Source organism: Bufo gargarizans, chromosome 3, assembly GCF_014858855.1.
Source record: "Bufo gargarizans isolate SCDJY-AF-19 chromosome 3, ASM1485885v1, whole genome shotgun sequence".
NCBI classification, from domain to species: Eukaryota; Metazoa; Chordata; class Amphibia; order Anura; family Bufonidae; genus Bufo; species Bufo gargarizans.
The window spans coordinates 481,225,377-481,250,460 of NC_058082.1; the positions used below are offsets into that span (position 1 = coordinate 481,225,377).

Genomic DNA, 25,084 nt, shown 5'->3' on the forward strand with positions numbered 1-25,084 from the left:
CGGCTAAGCTCTGTTCACTTGAACTGAGCTTAGCCGCGCCCACTATAGTTGATACAAGTCGAGACGTCAGTGGGCGGGCGGCCCGGCGGTAAACAGTGAGAAGGCCGCGGCGCTGCTGGAGCGCCGCTGCCTTCTCAAACAGCTGATCGGCGGGGGTCCCGGGTGTCGGACCCCCGCCGATCAGAAGCTGATGATCTATCCAGAGGATAGATCATCAGTTAAATAAAAGTGCAGAACCCCTTTAATGATATATTTCTGCTACAAACATTTTAAACCTATCCACTGTTTAGATAATGTTAAATCGATAGAGATCTGACCACAGCTCGGCCATAACGTTTGTATGGAGAAGCAGTACTCATTGGGTACCATTGGGGCATGCAGACTCCTCACTGCAGTTAGGAGGGGACACAAGTACCCCATTTCAGTAACCGATGGAGGTCCCAGCAACCAGACTACTACAATCATCGTCTTTTCAGCACAAATAGTAAGTTTCTAGATAAAATACTCATTCAAATAAGGACAAACCGCACAGAAAACTATAAAAAAATTAAAATAAAACAAAACTTGCTTACAATATCCTCTTCAGAGATCTTATTCCGGCCCATATTGTACTTCACATAAATGGATAAAACAGACTAAAGATATTCTTACACTGCATTTGCACTGTACAGTACATTAGGCATAAAAGCCAGGAAAGCTCTGCATATATCTAGAAGGTGGTGAAAAATTCAATAGAGCGGAAGTTTTTTATTTGAGAAAAAAGATCCCAGTGAGGGGTACAGGTTCCTCATTAAAGGGTCACTAACTTTCAGAAAAACCTTTTGATATGTAATAGGACGAGAAAAGTTTAGACTGGTGACGGTCTGATTGCCGAGACCCCCATGATCGTTAGAGCGAAGGGATAGAAGACGGGCTCCATAGAAGTCTACAGGCCTGTCTCAATTTCGTCCTCAGCGGTAAGGAGAGCACACAATGTGCACGCTTCTCTCCCCTCGTTATAAGGATCAGGGGGGTCTCAGCACTCTAAAACTCACCGATCTAAACTTTTGATGTGTGTATGACATATCAAACGTTTTTTGAAAAGTTAGTGACCCTTTAAAGCGGTGAGATATTTAGCTGCAGTCAGAATGTGGAGGAGCAGCTAGCCACTACATTTGCTTGGGTTCTTAAAAGATAAATGGATGCAAAGCTATGTTAAGGTCAAATATGTCCAAAAGTCAAGACTGAACCAATAAGATTCAATATGCTGGCACTCTTAGAATATGTAGAAAAGGGATCCTCCAAAGAGAGATTTGGGATGGCGAATTTAATTTTATATGAAAGTTCTGTAGTAAGATACCATAAGGTGTTTTAATTTGATTTTCCTTATCTAAGGTGCAAATTGAGCTCTTTATCACCCTGGACCAAAGGATTCTCCAGCGCTCTCAGAAAATGTCCCTACACGTCCTTCATGGAAACATGCTTATGAGAGGGAATTATTCAATGTGCTATATATACAAGATATACAAGTCCTCAGGATACAGAATTTTCAACTTACAATGAATGGTCTTTTCTGTGTCATCCTAAGCAGGGGTGCACCACTAGGGCTGAAATGATTACTCAAATAATCGATTAACTCGATACTCGAATTTTTTGCATTGATGATTTGTTTGTACCATGTGACCATGGAGTGTGAGTGAACAGCTTGCTATTACTCACACTCCATGGTCACCCGCCTGCCCGCACAGCGCTGCACTGGATCCTGACATCGGTAGAATACTTGATGACTAAAATAATCGATAGCTGCAGCCCTATGCACCACCAATGAGGCCAGGTAAAGCGATCGCCTCGGGCTGCACCAGGTAGGGGCAAGAGGGGGGCAGCCAAAGGGCCATGGGCTGAAGGAAAGGGGTTAAGAAATTGGCATTGGGAAGGGGGAGCGCAATTTCAGTTTTCGCCTCAGGCAGCAGAAAAGCTAGGTGCACCCCTGATCAGAAGTTAAAACTAGACTCAACATAAAATGGCTCAGACCAACCAAACATGGCCATTTCTCTGGTAACACCCCAGTATTTGGTGTCTAGTGGCACCTCTTTACAGTGCAGTGCAGTACTACTTGCACTGTATTGTCCTTCTGTGCCAGAATGATCTGCTTCTTTGGTGAGGGCGGCTCCATTTTATTTTTCTGGTATACGGTGTACTAAATATGACCCTGAAGAAGCTCCTGTCCTCATCATAGTGCTTTACAGCTTCTAGCAGTCATTTCTGTTAGGATTGTTCACTATTTTCTTCCCTGTCTTCCCAGAGTCATAACTTTTTTATTTTTCTGTTCAGATAGCCGTAATAGGGCAGTTTTTTTGCCAAACAAGTTGTACTTTCTAATGCCATTTAATATTGCATAGTATGTAGTGGAAAGCGGGGAAAAACTATGTTGTAAAACTGACTAGTGTTCGTCATTCTCCAGGTCAGTACGAATCCAGCGATACCAAATATGTATAGTTTTTCTTGCATTTTAATACTGTGGGGTTGGGGGGGGGGGGGGGGGAAGCCATGTTCTGTACCCCATAATTTTTTTATACCAATAGTTTGCTGGACAATCTGTAGTTTTGATTGATACCATGTGACTTTTTGATCACATTTTATTAATTTTTTGGGGGGAATGAAAAGCAATGAAAAATAATGGTGAATGCCCATGATGTCTATTTATGCATTTTTTAAATTCTAGGTAAAGGTAATTTTTTCTTACATTTTTTTGTAGCCCCTCTAGGCGGCTATAATATGCAGTATTCCGAATTCTTACATCTTATACTGTACTTCCATAAAACTACAGTATAAGCTTTAATTGCTGTTCTCCTATGTTGGCCTGCTGGCCAACATAGGAACTGCAGCTCTAATACGCTGGATCTCTTCAGAGAGACTCAGCATATTAGAATCAATGACCATATTCCTTGATCGCCGCATGGGGGAGCCAATCTTAACATGGAAGCACATGCTTCTGGGTTTTGCACCATTTAGATGCCGCCATTGCGCTTGACCACGGCATCTAAAGGCTTGCGAACTGCATTATTGCTGGTCGTAGACATGAGCCGCTTGGCTATGGTGCCCGTTGCACACACTTCTGCGTAAAAAGATAGTGCTAGTCTTATTCTTGTCTGCAATCAAGGACAAGAATAGTCATTTTTATCATGGTGCCGGCTGGTATCCATTTTTGGAGGATCGGCAATTTAAGGACCGCAAAACACTTACGGCCGACTGAATGAGCCCTAAATGTGATACAGATTTACTGTAGTTGCACATAAAAGCATAATGCTATGAAAGGTTAAAAATACACCGTTTCACCCACCTTGTGAGATTGCTGGATGCAGCACATACACATCTAACGTAGGTGAGAACTGCAGGCTGCCATACACTTTACATTTCTTACGTCGTTTGCCTAAAACATGAGAATTAGATACAGACAAAGGACGCTAAATATAATCATTTATTATCTGCGACTAGATATTACTGTATCTCTTCTGCACTGTATCGACCCTAGCAAGCTTTTTTTTCTCCATGAAATCTCTGCCGCAGTAGACAAAGTTACCTTTCACATATAAAGGAGATACTAGCGCCTCGGGTATCCCAGAACAATATAGTAGCTTCTTGCCAATTAAAGACGTTATACCCTTCTTTCCCTGTAAGAGCTTTTCTTCAAATGTCAGATATGTCTTTGAGCACCTCTTAACCTTTCCATAGCCTAATGAGTACATAAAAACCGATGCGACAATGACAAAGCGAAGACTACATTAGCAACATACAAAAGGCTTTGGGGATGAGATAACCCACTGTCCTCATATAACAATACCGATGGGAAGTTAGTTTTAAGAGAAAATGGGTCTCATTTCAAATTACATTTTAAGGAAGCCTCTTTCTACTTGTGCATTAGCAGATTCGCTACAGGACTCCTTACAAAATCACAAGTGCTGTCATCATCTATTATCATCTTCTAATTCTCCGGATAATACCCTTCAAGTCAGATGTTGAAGACAAGTTTTGGAGGAATACACACAGGCTTTCATTTCACAGCTCCCTCGTGTTCGTACAAGGAAGTTAACAAGCTCACGTGAACCCCCAGCTTGTTTTCCTGCTGCCTTCAACGCCGGCTAATCTGCCATTTACTCGTGTACATCCTAGTTAGCACATAATAGCCACCTAGGCATAAATGTCAAAATTAAAACCTACGGGGCAAAATATTGGGGCTTTATTTGGAAAAGTAATTAAAATAGTGAACCCTTTGGCGAAATCCCACCTGCAGTCCTGAGCTCTGATGCCAGCTATTGTAAGTTTTTGTAACGTGGTGTCAGGTTATGGCCAAGTCTGCTCACTGCCAGCGACACGCAGGCTGCTGCTACTGCACGCAGCGGTGCCTCTCCTGTGCTTCAGGCTTCCTAGCATCCTGGTTACAATTTTTAATAACCTTATGGTTTGAGATGTGAACTGGTCACACTCGACTCTAAGATGTCTGGGTAAGGACACGAGACATGTAGTTACCATAGTTCCAGGATCTGGTGGTATTTGAGATGGGTGTATGCCCAAGTCAGGGCATTTCCTTAGGAAATACCGATAACAGATCATATACCAATGACTGGCTTCAGGCGTAACATGCTGCTTGTGGCCACATCACCACTGACGGCGATCATTGGCTGGAGAGGAGCACGTGACCATGGGCTTGCATTGCCGGAATGTAAGCCGTGCAGGAACTAGAAGATGGAGGCAACGTAGAGCGGGTATGAATCTTCTATTTCAAGGGGCAGGCTGCATGCACTTGCCAAAAATAAAAAATTTATATTGCTGGGAAAACACCTATAAACTTGCAGTGTTGGAACCTCAGTCCCATGGACAGTGCATGGATTGGCAATATGCATGCTTGATCATCCCTCCATGCATACTGGGGGATGGAATGAAACGCAACCCCCATTTTTGCAGGGGTCTCATTTGCAGACCTTCACCAGCCATACACTCATCACTTGACAAAGGCCTCATTGAGTGGGCTGAAACGGTGCCTGGGAATAAATTGGGTCATCACCTTCCACCCTGATTTGGAGTGCTGCCTTATTTTTTGGAAATACTACCTTAGAACAAGGTCATGAGGTAAACTGTCCAAAGTTTGGAACTTAAGAATTGCATATAGTCCACAAAATATTTCTATGTGGATTTTCTAAACCAGTAGCTGGTGTTGAGCGAATTGAGCTTTGGATCATAGATCCAAGGTCGATCCGTTCTAATGCTGTACAGAGACCTGTCTCCGTACAGCATTAAAGTGTATTGCCTCCATGGAGGCAAAACTCATTTCACCCAAAGACAAATGAGACATCTGTGAATGAGTTCAGTATTCAGTTGTACAGCTTTAAAAAAAAATAAAAATTACATTTAGAATCCGAAGTCTGGATTTCGTAATTCCCAATTTAAAATGTTTTTAAAGATTTAGGACTGAATACGGAATTCATTCGCTGAACTCTTACATTACTTCGGGTGAAACTAATTTTGCCTACACAGAGCCAATACATTTTAAGGCTGTGGTACTCAACTGTCATGTTTTCATTAAAAAAAATTTTTTTTAGCATATGTTACTGCTGCTGGAGCATTATGCATAAAGCAATCTTTAATTTCTTCACATACCACTGTTTTCCTTGAGCTTTTCCCTTAGTTATGGCCGTTTTGAACACTACAGTGATGATCTTCTCAAGAGGACTCCTACCTTTTCTCCGAAGCCAAAACTGCCTTCACACACACACTTTCTCCAACAGCTTCTTGCCAGCCAATCAGAGTGGATGACCAGCCGTCTTCTGATTACGCTAAAGGGAAGACCGAAACGCCATAGCAACAGTCTTTTAAGGGACCAATGGAAAGGGACATTAATGAAAGCTATATGTAATTACAGATCTTTTGACCATCATTGACAGTAACTCAGTCCCTACATGCCTAGCTCTATGATCCGAAGTTTGATCCGCTCAATACCAGTAGCTATATGGCCACACAAGAATTCAAAAAGAAACATGATAAAACAAGACAACTCGAGGATTCCAATTTTTTATTTTAATTTTTTTTATTAGAGGAGGCGGCTTGTATTTGGATGGTAAAATACAGATTACAGGGTCCAACATAAAAGGATATCACTTTAAAAGTCAGGGCCCAGGCAAGGGATGGAATGAAGGAAGAGGTGGAGGAAACCGTGGCTTTTGGGAGGTAACATGTTTGGGAAATATTGCATGACATGACAGCGTCAGTCTCACATTAAGATTTCCAGCACTGGAAACGGTGACTACTCATGACACCATTTGAAATAATAAATAAGAACTTCATTTCTTGCTGTTATTTGACAGAACATAGGCATGATAACTTGCATTTCCATATTGTTTTCACTTTTTATTAAATATAAGGCAACACCAGCCAGCACGTCATCTTAGTCCAAAGATTCTTACTGTGCTATGGATATTCTGCCATTAGCCTCTGCCAGAATGAAGACCAATAGCAGCACTCTGGCACGGGGAAGGGGTAAAAAAAAAATAAGGTTAATTCAGAACACCTTTTAATAAGCTAGTACAAATATTAAATAAAAGCAGGCTCCTTACTCGTGGCAAGGAAGGCATCTTGAAATAAAAATTAGAAACAGCTAAATTTTGGGAGAGAGAAAAAAATAAAAATAAAAAATAAAAAATCTACCCCCCATTACTATTAATAAATTTAAGAATTTCTACCCACCTATGAACGTCACTTCAAAAAACTTGTACTTTTTTCCCCCAATATAATTTTGCCTTTTTTCTACAGATGTTATGTTTTCAAACATGCTAAAAATGAAGTAGTTCTGCAGACTGGCCTTCATTTTTAAATAAAAAAAATAATAAAATGTGACATTTTTAGTTTCTCAGTTTGCTGGGACTTGTAGCTCATTAGCTAGACTTATATGTGGAAAAAATATAGAAACAAGTTAAAGAGGGAAAAAAAGCAAAAACAAATAAAAGTATTAACAATTAAGTCTAATACCAACCAGTCACACAACACAGAGCAATTCAGCAATGGAAATGCCTTATCAGCTAGCGTCGTATTGCCCCATCCCATCTAGTTTTGGTCCAAATTAGGGTATTTGTATGGCCTAACTAAGCTGTGATATACACTGGTTGGTTCTGGTTTATAGCTGAGCTCTCGCAGCAGCAATGTATATATAAAAAAAAAAGGTTTAATGTTCTGAGCAAAAAAAACTGCAATTGGTGAAACACTGGATTGTATAATACTGCTTTAAAGGCTATGGACACTTTTGCACAGATTTTTCGTTTGCTTCCAAAATGCAAAAAAAAAAAAAACAAACAAAAAACTTTCAATAGCCTTGTAGTATAAGAGATAGCAGTAGGGGCAGGAAAGCTGTTGAACACAGCAGATCAGAGTGGAGAGGGGGAGAAAAGCATCCAAGGAGTCTAGTTCAGAGAGGCCGGTGAAAGGGAAGAAAGCAAGCACAAGGCAGTTGGAGGGAAGACCATAGCATAATTATTGGGAGAGACATCTTCATGTGAAAAGTCTAACTAGAGGCATGTTACAAATTGAATATCAATGTACTCAAGGTAACTTAACACGAAGGAAGCATTTTTCCATGTCAAAGGTGTCCACAGCCTTTACCTTCTATGTCCACAAGGTCACCTGCAGGAGCTAACTACATAGTGGTGTGAAGAGGCAGTCGTTTTGCTTGCTCAGGTCATCAAATTTAAATAATTGTCTGTATTCTAGGATGTACTTTCTACTGAGAAATCTAAGTGAAGGAAAACTAATTATTTTCCCTCTTCTGAAACCTAGTCCAATTTATACCAGTCTTAAGCTTGTGTAAAATGAGCCCTTAAAAAGGGGTTGTCCCATGAAAAATATTGTACATTTTTCAAACCAGCACCTGGATCTGAATACCTTTGTAATTGCAATTTTAGAATAGCCACAGAGTCATTTACTGAAATCTCTGTATAGCACCACCTGCTGTTTACCATTTTCCTAATTTCTCTGCCCTGCTCACTGAGGTGGATGCAGATGCCGAGTTCCACCATACAACTGCAACCAGCTGCAGCAGACAGGAAACACCTCTGGAGCTGACCGCTTGAAAGCAGTTTGCAGCAATGAATGGGGAGACCTCTGGATCCATGTGAGGTACAGGGCTGGTTCTAAGTTTGTTAGAAATATTGTCATGTAGTATATGATACTGGATAAAAAAATATATATATTTTTACATTAATCATGGGATAAACCCTTCAATGTGGCTGTCCAACTTAAACACTTTTAGGCAGCCACCACCCAGACCTGTGAAAGGAAGCCTACTCCACTATTCTGGTCCCCACTTGTCAAATTCCAGAATAGACGGGCCAGGGGGTGTCGCATGTGCGGCTGCAGCCAAAGACTGGCAGGCAGCAGTGACATGACTCCCTAGAAGGAGGGCTGAAAACTGGACAACCACTTTAATTAAAAGACAGTACAAATCCGATACTGTGTTAGTACTAGTGCAGTAACTGCAGGGATGGAGCAAGACACAGGGATTCTCCTTGCTTGCTTCTGAATGGGTCATGTTCTAAACCAGGGGTCAGCAACCTCGGGCACTCCAGCTGTTATGAAACCACAACTCCCAGCATGTGCCATTCGCTTCTATGGGAGTCCTGAGAACAGCCAAGCAAGTGTGCATGCTGGGAGTTGTAGTTTCACCACACTGGCATGCCAGAGGTTGCTGATCCCAGTTCTAGACCATAAAACAGAATTTCTACCCAGACTGTTCCTTTAATGTTGACGAGAATTATAAAGGACGTAAGGTGTATGAATTATATCACTAGTGACCGATAACCTGAAAGGCAACAAAACAGCGGTCTCCACCGTGGGTTCTGTACAAGACCATACGGACCAAGAAACTCAGGTAACCAATTGAGTGACTGGGATTGATAGCTGTATGACTATTAGAACATGTAGGAGAATAAAAATAGGGCTGCTTAGAATAGAAAAGAAATCGAGGCAAATACTTAAGGCTTTTGTCTATCCGAAGGTCTGTGAAGGGCGCAGTCAGTGACGGCAGTGGGTTCACTCATACTCGTCTACTCAAACCCACACTAACAAGCAACATTCGTACAGAAATATTACACTTAATTACAGTAGTATAGCATTAACTTTTAGCCAGTGTACATAGAAAGTATTACATTTTTCTCCCTCCCCATGTTTAATATTCAAACTTCATTGTGATCATTATATTCAATTCGTTTCTTCAAGACCTTCGCTGTACGAGGAAATAAAAGAAAAAAAAAAGGAAAAAAAGCCAAAAAGTGAAAAAAATGCATTCAACTCACAAGGGTTTAGGGAGCATAGGGAGAAGCCAACAAAGTAGTAAGGCTGTCCAGCAGCAATGAAATACATAAGGTGGTGTTACAATGCAAACCTCAAATCTTCAACATGTGATGTACACCAATAATCTTGACTGGATGGCAGATGCTACAACTTCGAGTTATGCTGGGAGTAGAAAAATTGTGGTAGATGTGGTAGCAATCAAGACAGCTCCAGGAGCCAGACGGAATCCATTTTAAAGTGATCAGGCAATTACAACTAGGGATGAGTGAATCGACTTCGGATGAAACAGCGGAAGTCGTTTCGCATAAAGCTTTGTTCTAATACTGTACGGATTAGGAGCTCCGTACAGCATTAGAATGTATTGGCTCCAATGAGCCGAAATTACTGCGCAATAACTTCCTAAATTTATTTGAACTATAAAAAACAACCATTTCCCGAACTCAGGCTCGGTTCCAAGGTACCACAATAACTTCGGCCCATCGGAGCCAATACATTCTAATACTGTACAGAGCTCCAACAGTATTAGAACAAAGTTTTATGCGAATCGACTTCGGATGTTTCATCCCTAATTACAACCATCAGACATCTACAGCCAACAACCCAGTTATGAAGGCCATACACTTTAAGAGATAGAAGTAGGCTAATGGCTCAACAACCACTGATCAAACGAACGTCTGATGAACGAGTGTTACATGGACACGATGTTAGTCGTTCAAACTGGCCAGACATGTTCAATGACAATGGGTGAAGAACTAATGGTCTTCCCTGGAAAGACCATTCGTGGAATAGGGAATGAGGATTTTATCCACAGCCAACTTCTTTCTAGGAGATGAAGCTCTGTATTGGTTGACCCAACAATTATTTTTTCGGTCCATTTTGATCAATTTTAGACCAACGTGTATGGCCTCCATTAGGCGCAAGAAGCTTTTACTTCAGCGCATTATCTACCTGGCTCCTGGAGTTTGTCCAGTCCTCTCAATTCACTAGGACCCAGCTAATGCAGTCATTCCAAACCAGCCATTGGAGGCATGGGCTTGATAACTCTGCAACTTTCATTTCCAGTGATATGAAAATCGTGAGATTGTTGAGGCACAAAACGGCAGCATCCCCAGTGTGTAAAGAGACATCACGTTAAAGGTTTATTGGGGTGAATGCCTCCTTATAGTCCACCTTCCAAACCTGAATCAGGATAGGCCACAGAATTTAATGAATAAAATATATAAATTAAAAAGGAAGTACTCAACTCAGGTCTGTACAGTGTGATATGGGTAAAAACAGTTCTAGTTGGAACGGAAGATATTAGGGAAATAAAGAAGGAAAAAAAAAAAAAGGAAAAAAAAAAGTGTATATACATTTTCACAGTTGATAAAGCCTTGTGGCTTTTAAATTATATATACATAAAAATCTGGAAATAAGCCCCGTTTCACTAGTATTCGTAAAGTAACCCTTTGGTTGCCATAGAAAACGCGCTGCATGAGGACTTCACAGTGTATTGTACACACTCACTCATCTTCCAAAAACTTTGGGATCAGCGAGAAGACAAACGAGCTTCTAATGTAAACAAGTTGGCACCAACAGTCAATCTCCGCCCCTTGGTCATCTGGAAATCATGATTTATGAGGATCTAGTTCAAAAGCCCACAAGAGAAAAAAGGGGGAAGATGGATATATATATGCTCTGTACTTGCTCAAAACAAAGGGGACGCAGTAAAATTAGAAACTTAAAATGTTTGCCATAGGTGGGGAAGGGGGCAAGCAGGAGAACCACAAGTCACAAGCATCTAGCTGCATTTTCTGTTAGAGGTTATTTTCCCATTGATTTCATTTGCACTGGTTTTATGCAAAATGATAGGAGGTGGGGTTGCGAAAAACAAAAACACTACTGAATTTCACTTTTTAATAAAGCAAACTTTTCGCGGTAACAAACCCACTATACTGCTGCAGTATTAGGGTCCATTCAGACATCCGCAAAACACTGGACCGCACCCCAATAGAAATGCTTTTTTTGTCCGTATCTGCGTACAAGAACAGGACATGCTCTATTTTTTTGCCGTGCTGCGGAACGGAAGTGCGGATGCGGACAGCACACTATGTTCTGCGGCCCCATTGAAAATAAATGGGTGCGCACCATTCCGCAAGATCCGGACCCATTCATTCATATGGATGTGTGAATGACCCTTAAAGTGGGAATTCAGTACTACCCATTTGGAAAATGGCACTGCACATTATTCCAACGGTGTAATAGCAAGATACAATTTATGGAAAATATAGGGCCAAACTAGACCCAAGGTACTTCGGCACATGCTTGGCCTTAAACTGAGTGGCAATTTCCTAACAGCAAGTCCATAATATATTTCATAGAGGCTCTAGGAGAGTGTCCCAATTCATCTGTAGGTGGGAGAAGAGGTAGGGCAGAAAAAATAAAAGCGCCCTTCCCCCCCCCAAAAAAATGTGGGAAATCAATATCTATCAGTCTAGCAGGACTTCAAATCTGCCCTCCCAACAGCAGATGGTAGGAGAAAGATCAAGCAGCTTGGCGTCCCCACCACAAATCCTCCCCCACAGAGGTCCAACAAGTCTGAATGAAGTAGTGGTCAGTGTGGCCCCCAACAATCACATTTATAACTATCCTGTTGGGTGGGAAGGCATAATGAGGCAACTGTTCCTGATGATTGCTTGACAGCTGAAAGGAGAGCAACCATCTTATCTACACTGTAATCACTCAACCCCATACAGATTAATTGCTTCTGGGCAGATCGCTGCTTACAAAGGACAGTCTGCTGCTAAAAACGATGATTTTGGTTACCACATCGAACTATTCTTTCACCTGATGAATGAGTCCCTGCTCAGCCATCAGGCGCTTGGTGACACATTTAGAGAAGACAATTTTTGGGAACGAGCATGTGTACTAACATTCGCTCCTGGCTATCAACCCCTGTAAGAAAAAAAAAAGAGGCCTTAAAGGGAACCTGTCACCATGAAAAAGCAAAGTAAACGGCAGGCAGCATGTTATAGAGCAGAAGGATATATAGTTTTGTGGAAAAATCATCTGTAAAACTTGTATTCCATTCATTTAAAGTCCTGCTCATTCTGGGGTTTGAAGTCCAGGAGGCGGTCCTATCAGTGATTGACAGCCTGCCCTCTATAACTGTGTATACAGAGAGCTGTCAATTACTGATAGGACCGCCTCCTAGACTTCATAGCCCAGAATGAGCAGGGATTTAAATGAAATACCAGTTTTATGGAATCTTCTCCCATAAAATTATTTATCAATCTGCTCAGCTCCTTCTGCTCTATAACATGCTGCGTACAGATTACTCTAGATTTTCATAGTGACTGGTTCCCTTCAAGAACACACTACCCATCATGGGTGAGCAACTGTATCTTGTCCAAGGGCCATATTGCTAAGTTGTACTACTCCTAAGGCCTGCAATAAAGTTTAAAGAGGACCTTTTATCAGTCTCTCTCTAGTCTAATTATTATCCTACCTTATAGGGCAGCCCCCACCGATGCCATGGCACTTTTTTTTCTACTGAACCCCCCCGTTAATCCGCTGTTGGCCCCGTATATTTTGGTGCCTTATATTATAATAAGGCGACTCGGTTATACTAGGCGAAGACTTGTATTTTCCATGGGAGCGGTTATCTTCTCCCTGGCTGTGAGCACATCCAATCAGGGCACCCCGCTCTTAGCCAGGGAGAAACAGCTATAGACATCCTTGAGATGATTCTCCCTGGCCAAGAGCGGTGCACTCTGATTGGATGCGCTCACAGCTAGGGAGAAGATAACCACTCCCAGGAAAAATACAAGTCTTCGCCTAGTATAACCGAGTCGGCTTATACTATAAGGCAGGGATGCTCAACCTGCAGCTCTCTAGCTGTCGTGAAACTACAACTCCCACAATGCCCTTCTGTAGGATAATGGCTGTAGGCTGTCAACTGGAGGGCCGCAGGTTGAGCATGCCTGATATAAGGCACCAAAATATACAGGGCCAACAGCGGACGAACGGGGGGGGGGGGGGGGGGGGGGGGGGGGGGGTTTGCGCATCAGTAGAAAAAATAAAAAAAATAAAAGTGCCATGGCATCAGTGGGGGCTGCCCTATAAGGTAGGATAATAATTAGACTAGAGATAGCCTGATGAAAGGTCCCTTTAAACTACTATGAAATATTTAGGGCATGTATTATTTCATTTCTTGAACTCCCACCTATCAGAAAAACCTGGAAACTGCTGAGCGGTTTGCAACTCCCATAAATTATGGAGAACAGCATGCAAACACACCATCTAAGCACCTCTCCGGACTGCTGATCACATGACATACCATCAAGGTCTTAAGACTCCCTGAAGGCCACACGCATCCTTGCTAGAAGTCAGTGACAAGTATATACCTAAACTTGTCCATGCTGTTTTTAATTTTACAAAATTTTCTGCATCTTCCTGAAAAACAGCACTGAAGAAAATATTAAGTGTTAAAGAGGACCTTTCACCTGGAAAAACATTGTGAACTAAGTATACTGACATATACAGCGGCGCCCAGGGATCTCACTGCACTTATTATCCCTGGGCGCCGCTCCGTTCTCCCGTGATATCCTCCAGTATCTTCGCTCACTTGGTTATAGTAGGTGGGGACTTAGTTAGTAGAGGAGTCTGCCCTTGTTCCGCTGGGCGTCTCCTCCTCCTAAGCTGTAGCACTGGCCAATCGCAGCGCAGAGCCCACAGCCTGGGAGGGTTTATTTCTCCCAGGCTGTGAACTCTGCGCTGCGATTGGCCAGCACTGCAGCCTAGGAGGAGGAGATGCCCAGCAGAACAAGGGCAGACTCCTCCTACTATAACCAAGTCCCCGAACATACCGGAGGACATAACGTGAGAACGGAGCGGCGCCCAGGGATAATACTAAGTGCAGGGAGATCCCTGGGCGCTGCTGTATATGTCAGTATACTTCGTTCAATGTTTTTCCAGGTGAAAGGTCCTCTTTAACGTCCTCCTGATCTTGGCCCCGATTTATCAAGGCTGGCATGAAGGCCTTGACGGGGCCAGTGCTACCGGAGGAGGCCCAGACAGCTGTAGCGATTTGCGGATCTGCAAAACACGGATACCGGCAGTGTGCATTCCGCAATTTGAGGGCCGCACATGGCCACAACCATAATAGAGCTCATCCCATTCTTGTCCGCAATTGTGGGCAAGAATAGGCTTTTTTTCCCCGCGGAACCATGGATGCAGACAGCACAAGGTGTGCTGTCCGCATCTTTTGCACCCCATTGAAATGAATGGGTCAACACCCAGTCTGCAAAATTGCGGAACGGATGAAGACTCATTCATATGGCTGTTTGAATGAGCCCTAATGGCGATGCGCAGGCCTATCATAAGCCGCCTCCAAATCTCCATGGGACACAATGAAATCTACATAAGCTTGGCCCTGCTGTATGTTTCAGTTATTTATGCACGTTTCTGGCGTAAATGATGACCCACCACTTTTTTTTTGGGTAGACAAGGGCCGTGCAACATGCAGGTTGTGACTAGAAAAATTGCAAATGCATTGAAGAGTAAAATCTGGGGGGACTTTTCTATGCCAAAAAGGCATATTGTAAATAAGACATATGCCTTCCCCATTTGCATTCTAAGGCAGAGAAAGGGAAGAGAACCTGCAGCTTGTCAGTCTATCCAAATGGCTGGGCAGAGGGGGCAAATAGAAGGGGAGATTAAGAGAGGAATTGGTTATAATTCTGTTAATTTTCTAGGCTTAATGTCCTTTTAATTTAGGAATGTATGCATTTTTCCCTCACAGGCAACTATGTACATTATGAGAGTCCAATAAGTTCCCGAATTAAAGGGAATGGGTCACCAAAACTTTTTTTTTCTGCCAGTTAAAACCAGGTATTAACGCACATACAATTTTTCTAACTTGTAATTATTTTCCGATTACGGATTCTTTATTCCATTTCCTGAACACGATCTGGGGGGGGGGCGGTTATCTTGCCTGAGACAGACATTCTTAGCAGCATTTCGAAAGCATTTACAGAATTCCATAATGGCAGCCCCATGGTATATAGACACAATGGACAGGAGCTGACCTCATGAAGAGTCTTCACTGTGCAGAGGTCATTTTACAATCAAGGAGTGGATCAGCTTTTGACAATCACCCATTATGAATGATGGATCCTTTGCCATCTCCTTTTAAACCTGCCTGTAATGATAGGGAGATAACTGCATTAAAGTGATCTGCACAGATTAGAGGTGAGCAAATTGAACTTCAGATAAAAGCTCAGAAGTTGATTTGTCCCCAAACTTAGGTCTCAGTACAGCGTTAACACTAGCTTTGTACAGCAATAAAACGCATGTGCTTGGTGGAGGCAAAATTTGAACCTGTCATCAACTTTATGCTGATTGTACTGAGGGCAGCATAAAGTAGTGACAGAAATGCTGATGTCAGCGGTGTGTCACTCCATGAGCTAAAGGTAAGTGGCTGCTGAGAACCAGCATCATAATCATTACAGCCCAGGCCTTGAAAAGAGTCACATCTACCCGAGAAGAGTCCTGGTTATTCCTAATCTCCTGCTCTCCTCGACCATCTGCTGCTGATTGGCAGGTCTCTCCTAGAGAGAAGAGGAGAAAACTCTGTAGAAGACAGTCAGTCATCAGCAGGTGGGCAGGAGAGCAGGGATTCATGAATAACCAGGACTCTTCTCCAGGCCCAGTCTTTAATGATTGTGATGTTGGTTCTCGGCAACCACTTACTTTTAAACTTATAAATGACAGACCGCTGAAATCATCTCGCCTGTCTCTACTTTATGCCGCCTTTAGTATGGGCAGCACAAAGGTGATGACAGGTTCCCTTTAAGTCCAAAGTCACCCGAGACTTAGACTACTTTCACATTAGCATTTTTAATTCCGCTATTGAGATCAGTCATAGGATCTCAATAGTGGAAGAAAACGCTTCAGTTTTGTCCGCATTCGTTGTCAATGGGGACAAAACTGATCTAAATGCACCAAAATGCATTCCGTTTGGTTGCGCTCCCATCGCGGACAGAACGCTGCTGCAAGCAGCCTTTTTCTGTCCACGATGTGGTGCGGAGCAAAACGGATCCTGACACACAATGTAAGTCAGTGGGGACTGACAATAGAAAACGGATTCAACCCCCTTTAACTTTTGATAGCGTTCATGACGGATCAATCATGGCTATAGAAGACATAAAACCGGATCCGTTCATGACGGATGCATGGGGTTGTATTATTGTAACGGAAGTGTTTTTGCAGATCCATGACAGATCCGCAAAAAAACGCTAATGTGAAAGTAGCCTTAGGTAAAATAACACCGGATTCCTGTTTTAAAGTCTTAGAATTGAAGCCCAAAGGCTTTGGAAAAGGTTCAGTATAATTTGTATTTTATTAATTTACATTTCTGCTCATTATGGGCTTTAAAGTCCAGGAGGCGGTACTATCTGTAATTGACAGCTATCTCTGTATACACAGTCAGAGGGAAGGCTGTCAATCACCGACAGGACCGCCTCCTGGACTTCAAAGCCCAGAATGTGCAGGAACCTAACATTTTTACTGAATCGTTTCCCATAAAACTACATGTCAATCTGCTCAGCTCTTCCTGCTCTATGACATGCTGCCTGCAGATTACAAATTCAGTGACCGCTTCCCTTTAAGTAGTTTGAAACATACAATCCTAAATTATGAAGAAAAAAGAAAGGTTTACAAAGTGACCTACTGTGCCTACCATGTGTGTATTGTCCACGAGGGGAATAATCAATGAAGCATGGTACATTTATTAAGGACTAAGACTTTACTGCCACATGCCGTATAAGTAATAGTATGTAGGAATTAGAAACATTGCCAGTATGTAGTGACTAGTCCGTAAATGTGCACTCTACACCATGATTCACAGATTCATCTCTTACTATAACAGCAGATTGTGCACTACCTGCAGCCAGAGCTCACTGCATACTGTGCTAATATTGAATTCAATGTATAAACAGTATGCAGTGAACTCCCAAGCTCCCCCTAGTGGCGGCTGAAAGCAACCAGAATGTCCCTCCTTAAGGCCTGTTTCACACAGGTTAGAGGGACATTTTTCTGCACCTGTATTAGCACAGCATGACACAGGTATCATGATTTAAAAGGACAGCATCAGAGACCCATGATGCCATAGATTGAGCCCATCAGACTGGTCAGGAAAGGGTACTCAGCTGTAATACAAGTGTGAAACTGGCCTAAGTCTATGTACTTTCAGGGGATTTAGAGAAATGTATTTATTTTTTATTAAAAAAAAAAAAGGGTCCAAAAGTGAAGTGTGAAATGGTAAAATATTTTAAGGAATGTTTTGACTTCTGTGCAGAGGGCATTCCCATTTTTATGGCAAAATCACTGTTGGGACAAAGGATCTCCTTATCAATACAAAGTATTTGTGTGTTCTCCATTGTGGTCAGTAATTCTCAGCTGACCTTAGGCTACTTTCACACCTGCGTTTAGGTGCGGATCCGTCTGGTATCTGCACAGACGGATCCACACCTATAATGCAAATGCTGGTATCTGTTCAGAACGGATACCAGCCTCCAGAGCGGAATGGAGCCAAACGGATGCATTCTGAACGGATCCTTATCCATTCAGAATGCATTGGGGCTGAACTGATCTGTTTGGGGCCGCTTGTGAGAGCCCTGAAACTGATCTCACAGGCGGACCCAGAAATGGCAGTGTGAAATGTAGCCCAACACTGTCAAGTTGCCATGCATCAGGCTTCTCTTCACACCATAGACATTTGTCATATGTAAAAGCATCCAATTATAAAATTAAAAAAGCACTGAACGTACTTGACCATACAAAGTGTCTTTAGGGTTTTGGTCTGCAGTTATTCGCCATCATGAAGCAATATTTTTATGCATATGCTTTCACAACCCAATACTCCCAAGCAGGCTGCACTAAAGACAGCGAGGTCTGAGACGTCTGCAGTGTTGGACACCACGTCTGATGGGAGAGCAAGCCTGAACTTTAATATTCTGCCTCGAGTTAATGATGTGAAAAACTAAGTAATGTCCTGGTCACAGTAGAATATTCTAAAGCTTTTTCGCAACTAGGACTGGCAATAAACAAAACATGGTGATGTTCTATGTGACTGATATAAGGCACGACAGCAGCTAGGCTATACATATCAAAGTGAAAAAAAAAAAAAAAAGATACATCAAGGGTAACCAAACTGCTTTAGTGCACACACAACCACACCACCTCCACAAAAAAAAATAAAAAAAAAAATCCCATCTTCAACACAAAAGCAGAAAATATGCTACATAAAAAGGGGGACTTACTGTAAACCATAAGGACCTTTGGGCTCATAGCGTAAAAGCCTAACATTCTTTCAAAATTTTTTTCTTCAAAAAACCAAAAATATCTAGTGAAAGCACAAAACAGAACTGTAATTCTCTAAAAAGTATGCATGCATCCAGTGCTAAACTCCACAATGCATTTTCGTTGCTGCGCCATCAATACAAGGGAATTGAAGTTAATCTGTTTCGTGTTGCACCACGGCACTCGACCCAGAGCTGCAACGTATAGAGTTCCCCGTCTGCTGAAGGAAGGCTGATCTGTCATCTTCTAAAGCAAAAAGAACAAGGCTGGGGCAAAGGGTTAAAAAAATAAAAATTATAACAATTTTTTTTTTCCCAAGAGGGGGGAAGGAATACCACACTTAGGGCCTAGTGTTCCCAATATTAAAATAAAGCAGCATTTTGAAGCCCATCAGTGCTGAGAAGCAAATAAAGTACTAAATGGCAAGTCTAAACTACCACTACAAAAAATAAAAATAGTAAAGAGCAAAAAACCAAAAAAAAATAAAAATAAAATGATATTCTGAATTACAGCACCGTACGGCTTGTTTTTGCATATAATGATCACAAGAAGTTTGCAAATGAAGAGGATACAAGAGCCTTGCTAATCAATTAAGACTAAATCCTCTCTGTTGCAAAGTGACGGCGCCTACCTATACCCTGGATGCTGAATGTGAATACTTCGACTATCAGCTGACTCAGGGGCTCTACTCATTTGGGATCTTTGAATCTTTGCATGTGGAGCCATGCTCTGATCTCTGAAGCAGGACTGCTGAAAGTCCACTCCAGTTAGGTAATCCATGGTCTGCATCAAGCTGTTCTGGTTGGATGATCCTCCCCCAACGCCTCTATAGTGAGCACCCCCAGCACAATCCAAGGGTGCGCCAGCCGCCTGTGCTCCGTGGAAAGGCATGGTAAGGTCCTGCGATCCCGAACTGTCGCTGTTCGGAGTAGGCAAAATGTTATTCCATATGGGCTGAAAATAGTGTCCATTGGTATACGGCAAGGGACCCGGCAATCCATTCACAGGAGGGGAAGGAGTAGGTTTTTCAATTGGGGGTTTTAGGCCAAAAGACTGGCTCATGCACAGTTCTTGTTGGTAGGGGATCTGCTTACCAGGAAAACCCTGGGCAGCAATTTCTCTCTGAGTATGTTTCCCAGAAGGACCACCAGATTCTCCACACATTTGTTGCAGATGTGTAAGCTGATGTTGGTTCCATGTCATGGGTTTAAGATCACCAGGATATGAAGCAGGCACTCTGCTTATGGTCATTATGGGGACATTTCCCGAGGCAGCAGAGGAAATAGCAGCAGCAGCATGGTCTACGGATGTTCCAACACATGAAGGCATGGGGATGCCATGGGTGGAAACCCTAGTACTTGCATTGATAAGCAGGTTACGACTGATAGGACTGGGGTTGGCTATCTGGCCCTCACAAACAGAGGTAGTGCCTATGCCAGCCCTGGCCTGACAGAACTGGTTTATCTGGTGCACAATGCTGCCAAGGTCTGGTGGTCTGTTCTGCTGCAAGGTTGCAGCCATAGAAAGAGGAATTGTTGAGGTAGACACTGTCACATTCGGAGGGGCATCGGCATCAGGCAACTTTCGCGCTCCATGTAAACCTGGCTGCAGAATGTTGTTGGCAGGGTGCGGCAGAGTCTGGTGACTTACTCCAGGGGCATGCTGTAATGCAGACTGTTGGGGCAGGCTTTGCGAATGTTGAGACCCCATGTTCTGCGGATGCTGCATTCCCTGTGTGTGCTGCAGCGCCTGCGACATACTCTGAGAGTGCTGCAGGACCTGTGGGAGGTTCTGTTGGTGCTGCAGAGCCTGTGGCATGCTCTGCTGGCGTGGTATTGTCTGTGGAAGTCCCTGCACGTGATGCAGTGCCTGTGACATACTCTGTGTATGCTGCACACCTTGCGTGTGTTGCACACTTTGCGGATGCTGAAGAGCCTGTTGCTGTGATATACTCTGCGTATTCTGCAGACCCTGAGAATGCTGCAGCCCCTGTGGCAGGCCCTGTGGGTGCTGCATTGTCTGAGGGTGTGGCAAGCTTTGTGGATGCTGCAGTCCAGGTGGAAGGCTCTGCGAGTGTGACAAAGTCTGCTGTTGCATGCTCTGAGCGTGCTGCAGGGCCTGCGCATGCTGCAGAGCTTGCTGGGGGCGTGCAAGCCCCTGAGGGTGGTTTAAAGTGCTAGGTGCAACATATGGAGCGGAAGGGGGATTCATCATAGAGTCTGGCAAGAGCCGGGCACGTGCACCGTCAAAGCCTTTCAGAACACTTTTAGCTGGGGACTTGACAATTGCCAAAAGTCCTGCCTTTGTGCTGACCTGCGAAGGGTATGGACTGTAACGCTGGCCTGAAGTATCTAGTCCGTTCACGGTGCGGCGGATATGCTTCCTTTGAGGAACCTTTACACTGTTTGGAAAGATTTTTATTGTCAGAGGATTGTTGGCAACCGTCTTAGCATAAGCATCCAATTCTGCAGGAGTAGGATGCTGAGCAGATCTCATCTTCTGTGTAGTATCCCCTGCCAAAAAAAAGAAAAGAAAACAGAAAATAAAACTGTTATGTAAAAAGAGTTTAGAGTTTTACTCATATTGATAGACAAACTGATAATATCAAGCTGCTATACTTGACTGAACCTTGAAAATGTAGTCAATCCACTAAAAAACATTGCACGTAATGCAAATGAAATGACTGTTCACAGACCCTGCAAAGTGAAATGGATTTTCGACACAAAGCAACTAATCAACAAGTAAGGAACGGAACCAGTTTGTGCTAGTGGGCTGGCAGGTGCTTTCTCTGGTCTAGTCCTCACAAAAAAAATAAAAATAAGCCATGAAGAAAAAAATAAATAAATAAATCATCACCTGTACAAACAGAAAATGCCACAGCGCCCATCATGAAGCCGCGCAGGAAAGCCACCTGCGTCCCTCCTGCGGTTGCAAAACTACAAGTTCCATCATGCCCGGACAGCAAACAGCTATCCGGCGGACAGTTCAGTCGTCGGAACTGCGCGCCGGATCCGCCGATTTGGATGTGACTGAAAGCATTTGTGAGACGGATCCGGATGCGTATCCATCTCACAAATGCATTGCAAGGACAGATCTGTGGCTCTGCTTGTCATACTGGACAGACGGATCAGTCTTGTATTTTTTTTTCCACAATTTTACCGGTCTGCGCATGCACAGGCCAGATCCGGCATTTTCACACTAATACATTCCTATAGGGGAAAAATGCATACATTGCTATGGGGGAAAGCATGCTATGGTTTTATCTTTTGCCTGATCAGTCAAAACGACTGAACTGAAGACCTCCTGAACGGATTACTCTCCATTCAGAATGCATGGGGATATGCCTGATCAGTTATTTTCCGGTATAGAGCCCCTGTGACGGAACTCAGTGCCGGAAAAGAAAAACGCTAGTGTGAAAGTCCCCTTAGTAGCATGCTCTGTGTTTCTACTCATTCCGTCAGCTGAGTAGCGGCTCTATCTCGGCTCTGGACCATATAAACACTCCTTTATAGCTCTATTATACCTTACTGATAAGAAGGTGCATAAATAAGCGCTTATGACCTTTTAGTAATTTACAGACAGTGTTTATTGCACAAAATTAACCCAGCTAGACAAACTGTTACCCCTTTGTGACAGAACAGAAATATTTAAATGTTAAAGAGGACCTTTCAACGGTCCGGACATTATCTTATAACTAGCGCGTTGTGTAGGGCATACTGAAGGTATGTTATAGAGCTTACTAGGTTTACTATGCGCTGCTCCGTTCACCTGCTGTGCCCCATGTTCTGGGTTCCCGCCTGGTATATAAATTCATACCATCGGCACAGGGCAAAGGAGATGCCAGCTTTTCTAAGGGGGAGTCTCCTTCTGCCTGGTTGTGAGCTGTCCACTCGCACTGGAGAGAGCGTCACAGCCCGGGAGAGAAAAAAATTAAAATAAAGAGCTCTCCTTCTCCCGGGCTGTGACGCTCTCTGCTGCGATTAGACAGCTCACAGCCAGGGGGAAGGAGACTCCCCCTGAGAAAAGCTGGCATCTCCCCTACACAACCTGCCAGTTATATGATAATGTTAGGACTGTTGAAAGGTCCTCATGAAAAAAAAAAAAAAAAAAAAAACCAAAAGAAATAATGATTTAGCACAAAATGAGTAAAATACAAAAATCATAAAAATTGCCCCCCTGAAGATGTAAATAACTTTCAATGTCTTCGAAACGGGAGGGAAAAAGGGTCAGGCATGACAATTTAATGTGCCCGATCTTTTTTGGGGGGGGGGGGGGGGAGATAAGCTGGTGCCAAAGGAGATGGGGACTCTCCCACGGAGATGAACGACCGGAGAAATAGCAGCCAGAAGAACCAGCATTCAGCTGACACCGTATAGACAGCTTCAGTAACAGCCTTCTCTTCCAGGTTTCTACACTGCAAATTAACAGCCACTAACGCGTTGCCATCAAGTCCTATAATCACTTACCCAGGGATGAGCACTGGAGAAATCAGCAGGAACGATAACATTCCTTTTTATTAGGGTTTCCCTGAACAGTGGCTGGTGGGCTGTCAGGAAGTTCCTGACAGCAGCACCTCAGAGCACGGCCACCGCTGCTGGATTTCAGGGTGGTCACAACCATAGAAACGAGCAGTAAATAATGAAGCAATATGGAAAATCACAGTACATTAGCAAGTGCCTTGTATTAACTTTCTCTACTTGCTAAATGCTATTTGCTGAAGTGTGACTACCTTTTTAAGGCCCATTTACATAGGCAAATTAGTGAAAGTTCATACCAATGCTCGTTCCCAATAATTGGTCCATGCAACTCACCACACAACAAAGGACTAAAAAGCTTGTTTGTTGGCTGACGGGACTGAATGCGGCACATAAAAGTCAGCCATCGGCAGCAGACCACCCTGTCTACTCAGGGACGTGCTACAACGAAACTGCACGGGGACGAATGATCGTGATAATGAAAATCCCCATAGGGGCATGACTGCCATATGTAAAGGTAGCTTAATAAGCTGGGAACAAACCGATCACTGCCCTCGGCCCATGTAAATAGGCCCTTATTTTGGTGATCCTTCACAACAAATCTTCAGGCCAACTTTAAATAGTGCAACAAGAGGGGGAAAAAAAAGCCCAATAATAGTAAGCGCAATGTTAATAATAGAAATTCTAGCTCGGCTTTGAGGAACTACATCAAAATCTCTAATACCAGGCCAGTGATGCCAAGGATTAAATTTATCTCAGTGTTGTTCTACACAAAGCCTGAAATTGTACAGTTTTACGGGAGAAAACCCAATTTTTAATTGTATAATGGTCCAGCAAATGCTACATTCCCAGGTCCATTCCATGGGCCTCCATTACTTGGAATAAGGCATCTCGCTGTTCAAAGACGACCTGTATTTTATCACGTTAGTTATATGAACACATTTAGATGCGCTGCTTCCAGGCAGGCAATGACTACAGGCTTCATTATAAGTAACTGTCACATGCGATCCCCAGTCTGACCAGCAGTCCAGAGCTTGCTCTCCTATGTAGACACAAGGTCAGTCTCTCCTGTATGGCTAACTGCCTCTAAACTACAGGGGTTGCATCATCCATCACCTATTAAATACCCCCCTGGAAGCTCGCAGACACGTCTCCTAGCCACCCATCTCCATGTATAGAGTGCTCCTGAAGACATCACTTCGAGAGACCAATGACATAACAGCATCCTCACACTGCTGCCCCTACATGTAAGAGCCGGCAGGGGGACATCCATCACAAGCAGGAGGCAGAGGAAGACAGGGTGAAACTCACAGGAGTAGCCTCAGACTCTGCAGGGCGACACAGGCTAGTGTCACATCTGAGGTAGGGCGACATAGATCTGGCAGAGAACGCCTGCAATTGGTTGGATCTGTGCCAGACCCCATTATAGTCAACGGAGTCCAGCAGAGAGGCGGAGCCCCTGCTGCAGATGTGAAACTAATCTTGGGGGGCAGCAATACTATTTTTAGACTCTACCCTTGATTGGACTGACTACCCTTAAAAAAGGACCCCCCAAGCAGAGCAAGTCCAACGTGCTGAGACTCTACCAACTCTATCTGCAAAGCGAAAGGCGTCAAGGGAAATGTAAGCTGGACCGGAAGAACCAAAGTCAGAGAAAGAAGGAATCTAGAAGCGAGCCAACACAAATGGCAAATCAACTAAACCAGTTCGCAAGACATTCACAAAATCCTGTACATTTTTATTTTAAATGGTTCAGGACCAGGGTAATTTTCACATGTATTAGTTTAACAACTATAAATTTAGCTTTAGCTAGCGAAGCGACTTTTTTATGGGAATAATTTCAGTATACTTTATGTTGTAACCACCCAGAAACACCCAGTTACTCCCATAACCCTCCAGGTATATCAATAGACGGTCCAGATATCTCCTCAGATATAATCCTTGATTGTGTCAGT

At 43.3% G+C, this 25,084-nt stretch overlaps 1 protein-coding gene across 2 annotated transcripts in view; it reads right to left on the reverse strand.

The window, feature by feature from the left end:
- Positions 1-19,186: 19,186 nt before the first annotated feature.
- Positions 19,187-25,084, reverse strand: part of FAM222B (family with sequence similarity 222 member B) — a 149,400-nt gene continuing 143,502 nt past the window's right edge. For both annotated transcript variants that reach the window (XM_044283802.1, XM_044283803.1), the window contains one exon: positions 19,187-21,167. In XM_044283802.1, the coding sequence (XP_044139737.1) occupies positions 19,282-21,167 (1,886 nt within the window). In that variant the 3' untranslated portion in view covers positions 19,187-19,281. The remainder of the gene's footprint in view (positions 21,168-25,084) is intronic.